Source organism: Zeus faber (assembly GCF_960531495.2).
Source record: "Zeus faber genome assembly, chromosome: 14".
Classification (NCBI taxonomy): Eukaryota; Metazoa; Chordata; class Actinopteri; order Zeiformes; family Zeidae; genus Zeus; species Zeus faber.
In genome coordinates this window covers 12,985,795-12,992,133 of record NC_137200.1, presented here as the reverse complement: position 1 = coordinate 12,992,133, position 6,339 = coordinate 12,985,795, and the positions used below count along the sequence as shown (strand labels likewise).

At 46.1% G+C, this 6,339-nt stretch overlaps 1 protein-coding gene across 1 annotated transcript; it reads right to left on the bottom strand.

Annotated features, from left to right (window-relative positions):
* Positions 1-918: 918 nt before the first annotated feature.
* Positions 919-5,841, bottom strand: pcyox1l (prenylcysteine oxidase 1 like). Its single transcript, XM_080013910.1, has 7 exons — positions 5,513-5,841; positions 4,699-4,905; positions 3,985-4,159; positions 3,381-3,592; positions 3,034-3,174; positions 2,282-2,693; positions 919-2,035 (listed from the first exon to the last, which is right to left on the bottom strand). Exons 1-7 carry the CDS (start codon positions 5,634-5,636, stop codon positions 1,786-1,788), a joined length of 1,521 nt encoding a protein of 506 aa, XP_079870036.1. The 5' UTR covers positions 5,637-5,841; the 3' UTR covers positions 919-1,785.
* Between the last annotated feature and the right edge of the window lie 498 nt (positions 5,842-6,339).

Here is a 6,339-nt window from a genome sequence, read left to right as displayed (position 1 = left end):
CCTCTGAGTAACTGTCTTTGTTTTCCTGTGAATGGGCAGACCGGCATGGCTGCATTTTGGCTGACGGTCGGATTAAGAGCAACTTGCGGTTCTCAGATGTGTTGTGTCTTCGACTGACGGAAACAAATTACCATTGTTTTTGTTCTTGGCTGACCTTTTCGAGAGACTTTTGTTTTTTTTCATTGATCAGGAGAGTGGCTAGGATTCAGCATCTTACCTAAAGACACTTGGACAATGTCCTTGTCTTTTGACAGATGCTAAAGATATAAAAGAAAAATAACCAAAGCCATGACTTTTCTTTCCGAATTGCCCTCTTCAGGACTGATTGGGATCAGGTTAGTATGACTATCTGCCAGTGCCAGGATAGTCATGCAATTCATGGATATGAATAAGGCGATCCTTATGTTAAATGACGTGTTCATATTAGGTGAAAGCCCGTTTTGCCATCGTCATGTAAATGTATCATCTTGCCATCTGGCCGAGTGCAGAAGGGGTTTAGGATTTACAGTGAATCAGTAACACGCATAAAAAAATAAACATTTAAATCTAAATGCTAATGTGGTGAATTTCAGCAGGAAATGTAGACGGACAGCTACGCCATATGCCGTATGGCTTATCAGCACTGCCTAGTGTGTTTGAGTATCTCCAGCAATTATCTTTCCTCTCAACAGGGTGTGATTATGCACATCAAGGTGCACGACAAAAGTCATGATACCGATTAAATCTGCAAAAGCCCAGAGGCAGACAAAGTTGCAAAAAAGGGAGACAAATGCAGTTGAAAAAATATTAACTGCACCTTTAAGCAGCAATTACCAATTACCAGATTTGATGAAAAAAGAAAAAAGGCGAAACTGCGAAATAAAATTCATCTGTCGAGTCACAACTTCCCAATGGTGCAGTCCATCCTTGTTTCGGCATTTTATTTACACACGGTTAACACAAAACACACAATTCCAGGTGGTTTGTAAAAGTATTTTTCAAACCAGTAGCGTGGGTGTTATTGATAAAACAAATGAGTCCTGACCTCACAATTCAGCGAGAATCAATGGGTAGTTAAGCTGATTTGAGAACGTAATCAAAGAATGAGAATACTCTAAGTATGCGTACAAAGTAGTAGAAGAAAAGAGGGTGATCACAGCCCAAGGCCAAACTGTAAAACAGTCATTTTTACCATCGCCAATTATTTAATCTATTTTGCCTTTCTCTTTATAAGACAACTGTTTTGTTCACAGTACATTTGTGCAGTTCAACACATCAACAAATCTTCCCCTTCATAGAAAGCATTGGTAGCACTGTAGCTGTTCTGCTGGACCTTAAAGCAAAACAAAAGACAGTTACGGAACTTTTACCCACTGCCGATACAGCTGAATCCTAAACTTAAGCACCACCCCATAGAGTACCCATCCGTTATTTTTACCCAACAGTAGAGGCCTAGACAATCCTATCGGGGTCATTTTAACATTATGATTAACATATAATCCGTTTTCCTCCATTAGAGACATCTAAACTCTTCCTAAATATCTGACTCTTATTGGATTTATGTATTTTTTTCCAATATCCCTTATTTCAGTTGGTCGTCAGACCCACATTAAAAACCTGTCCATGCTTATATGGAATATATTGAATGATTTGTTTGAGCTTCATACTCATAAACAGGCACATTTTCTATGCATTATGTCTCTGAGGCCCCTCAGTTTAAGTACGAGAGCCCTTGGTCAGATTCTCTGAGCGCTCTGTGTTACTGTGTTATGTGTGCTATTCCAGGCTGTGGCTCAGACAGCCAGGTCATAATTCAGTCTTAATCCTATGCATCAGGTCTTTTTGGTCCACCATGTCCGTCTGCCTGTTCCATCGGTGGTAGGCCAGAAGGGCAATATTCTTAGCGGCGACGGAGCTCATCTCCATGGCGCTGCCAGCCCACTCGATCCCATTGAGGTAGTAGAGGTTGGGGTGGAGCTCCACCGGCGGCAGACCCTGACCGCTGCCGTAATGAGGGTAGGCCTGCCACTCCGTCACCTGGACCGAGTAATAGGACCTGGAAGTAGGGAGGGGGAAGGAGATTAAAGTCAGGCACGACATTGGGGGTAATTCTTGTGATGTTGTACGCATATTACAGTAGTATGGTACCGTAGGGTGTATAAAAACAACAATAGAGGCTGTCTATTCATTATCAACATGTTCTGACAATTAATAACAAGGTTATCAACCCTGTGGCAGCGTGGCGATGCATATTTCGGAGAGAAAAAGACAGACGAAGAAATCCAACGTGGCGGTTTCGGACCTGAAAAGTGTCTTGAGCTGGGTCTTGTCCAGCGGTTGCGGCGAGAACACCTTGTACACCCCGGCCTCCTGCGGCTGCTTGCGCCGGAATCCCGCCGAGATGTTCACGGGGCACACGCTGGCCGCGCTGTTGAAGAACAGGTCGGGCGCGTCGGTCGTCAGGACACTGGCGAAGGGAAACAGCCGGGGGTCCGGGAAGCCAAAAAAAGAGGTGTTGAGGTAACCGTGGACAATGGTCGCCACGGTGTGGTGGTAGTTGCCGGGGAGCGGCTCGAGGGGCGGCGAGAAGCCCTGGAGCTTGATCCCGGACTCCACGCTGGCCTGGAGCGGCGTCGCCAACACGACAACGTCGTATACGTCTGATCCAGCCTCTGTTCCCGCGGTGAAGCTCAGCTGGTACTGGACCGCCTCTCCTGAAGCATGAAGATGTAAATACAGATACATAACATATCTCCTAATCAATCATTTTATCATGAATACATTAGACGTACAAAATGTGGCAAATATAGTAAATAAAATGCAGACCTCCACTGCAGCACAAATCACTTTCTGAAGCAAAGATAAATCAAATAACAGGACATCAAGGGAGATCCAGTTCATAATTTTCTTTATGAGATGCTGGACCTGATCCAGAAAGTATGACCTTTTGAAATCGTTTCCACAAACAAACAGCAGATGACAAAGTAAAACAGACGAGGGATGGCTAAAAATAATAATAATAGCGCAGTTACTCAATGATCCTGTGTGCCGTACCGGAGTGAACTGGTGAGACGCTGGAGACTTGGGCTTGCAGCAGGTTGGCGTTGGCTAACTTCAGCAGACCGGAACACACCAGTTTATTTCCTCCTTCCACGGCCCACAGGTTGGTCTGGGCTCCAGCTAAGGACACAGCCCCTAAAAAAAAACAAAAACACACACCCACACACTTCAAAATGCAATGATGCAAAGAAGCAGTTAACTGTCCAGTATGCGGTTCCCAATCGCCTCATTCTTTTGATCTCTCTCTCTCTCTCTCTCTCTCTCTCTCTGACCTACTTAAACATCTCTGCATGCTTCCCCCTCCTCCACACAAGTCTTTCATTCCGTCTTGACCCTCTGACCTACGAAGGCAGGGATGCTGACGTTCTGGCCGTAGTTGACTCTCATGATGGGCGCGATGACTTCATCGATGAAGTGCTGTGACATGCCCAGCTCCACCAGCGAGTTGGAGAGCGGTCGCTGCGTCATGTTGATGAAGCCACTCCCACCTAGAGACCCCAGCAGCTCCTCCACCGAGCTGAAGGCGTAGCCGTGGGCCTGGTACTTGTAGATCCTATAGCAGATAAGCATGCTGTAAATTAACACATTCACACCGTTTTAATTATTTGAGTGCCACTTACGTGCCACTACATTTTGTTAGTGCAAAGTCATCATGAGATGACCTAATTTGTCTTAAAAACTGAGCAGGGCTGGTTTAGTTTTGCTTCTTAATCCAATCGGGTAGGTGACAGATACTGATAAGTACTGATATAGGTAATAGTCAACATTTATATCAATGTTACAGTCTGCAGCGCAGCAGAAGCCATGGCGCTCCCCAGATCCTCAGCATTGCAGGAAAACCGAGCAGGACGTTCCGTCGACGGTTTCATCAACCAAAAAAATAAAAATAAAAATCAACCACTGTCTGAACATCCACCTACTGTAGTTTTTACTACTGCCACCCACCTCATGAATTTTTCCATAATCTCCTCCACCCACATCTGCAGGCGAATGAAACTGATGCCATAACGCCACCACAGCCGAAACAGGTCCAGTAGATACCAGTCCGTCTCCTCCAGAATCACCTCCTCGCTGTTAAATACCGCTGTTTTACCTGCCACGCTGCGACGGTACTTCAGACCTGCACACAGTCATATGAACATGTATGTGTTAATAGAGCACAGTGGGTGCTTTTGGAGTTATTGGAGTCTACGTCCGCCACAATAACCTCTTTCTCGCAGATAACTACAAGTTAAAAAATATGTTTATAGTATGAGCTAGCTTTTAATTACTCCAGCTGCTGTCATAAATACTGTCAATAATTACAGCAATATAAATACCAATAGTTTGGTACTGATATTGCCCACATTGGGATCACTACTACTAGTTAGCATAGTGCTACCCCATGTTATCGCTGTGGATAGGTGCGTCCGTATGTTATCTTTGTTACATTTTTATCTGCATCTGGTCCCTTTCTCGACTTGAACTTTTTGTGCATAAAACTCCATATTAGTGCAGATCTTAGATGCATTAATCTCCACTACTGGTAGATACACACTCTGAATTTTAGGGAGTCGTGATTTCTGCCAATCAGGTTTCTTTCTACCGATCATCTCCTCGGCACACATGTTCTGTGTGTGTGTGTGTGTGCGCGCGCAATGTGCATAATGTGTAACCCACCTAGCAGCTTGACAAACTCCTGCATGTGGAGGTTAAGGGAGTGAATGATGGAACCTCCGGACTCGTAATCGTTATGGTTGACTGTGACTGTGGCAAGACGACCTCCGACTTCGCCCTTCTCAAACACGTCTATCTGGACCTCGGGGCCAAAGTTCTGACGCAGGAAATGGGCCGTTGCAGTACCACCGATCCCCGCGCCAACAACCGCTGTATCAGTGGGGAACGATCAGAAAATAAACATCAAGCTACATTTAGAGTGAAAGTATCACTTTGTCATACAATGAATACAGGAAAATTGTCCAGGAGCAAACATGTCATGAAAAACAGAATATGGAAAAGAAAAAATCATATTTGACTATATGGAAGGACAGCACATATATACACATTCTTTCCATATGACCAATTGTTCTATTATTCAAAGATATATTTAAAAACAGTATTGTATGCGTTCATGTGGTAAAATGACACAAATAATGGAAAACCGATGTCAATTTAGTAGATCTCCACATACAGAAAACTTTTATGGTGAAAGCTTACAAAATATACAGATTATTTGAATAATACAGTATTGCTAACTGACTGCTAGATATTTTCTTGCCCTAGGTAGAATAAAATACAATACAATAATTGGTGTATTATGGTACTGTAATATTTTCCTCGATCATAGGTCGAATGCCTTGTGGGACCTTGGATGTGACCGCCCGGGAGGACAGTGACGGCAGAAAGCCGGCGAGTGGCTCAGTAGGCCACCATCCAAACAACAGCACGCGGGGTTGCGTGCGATGTTCTGCATTTTTACTGTCGCCGCCCTTGCCTATTTTAGATGGTGGCGCCCCGTCCAGAGGAGATCCCGAGTCCCCGTGTGCCAGCGGAGCCATGAGGAGGAGGTGGAGGAGGAGGGCCAGGAGGAGCAGAGTGCGGGGCGGCGAGCGGAGCATGGCGGCGGGGAGAGAGAGAGGAGACCCGCCCGGGGAGGGACGTGAGGCCGGTGCGCTGCGATACTCACTGCATCGCCGCTCCTCTTAAGTGGTCTCTGGAGCTATGTGACGCCAATGTATAAGCACCGCTGTTTAAAAAACGATATTTATATACATTGGATTGAATGAATATGTTGGAATTTCCGACCGTCCCTTCCGGGGCGAAGCGGCTGGACCGACGGAGCGACTCCGCGCTGGACGTCCGGCAACATTCACACGTGACCTTAACCACAGCCCGTTTCAGCCAATCACAGGGGGTTGGCGCCCGCGCTGCGGCAAAAGCGGGGGGGGGACTGTGCTGCGTTCCAAACGCAGCTCGCCAATCGGTAGTTTCCGAGGTGGTGTTTGTGCCCCGCCGAGCCGAACGATGTCCATTGTCTCTGTTCGGGGGGTGGGTGGGGGGGGGGGGACCACGGGGGCGCGCGGTAAATGTGCGTTTGTTTGGCAAACTTGTGAATTACACAAGCTACAGACCGCGTGGTAAATTAACATGAAAACTAAACAATGACACGCTTTCAAATGTGAGAAAGCAAAGGCAAATGCTACTTTGTTTACCGATTACGGTGTGTGCGTCCACGGTGCCGTGGCGTCGGGTCTCATCTCAAATTTGGACCCGAGCGGTCTTCCTCGAAACTACCACTTTGAATTCAGACTCAAACGGCCG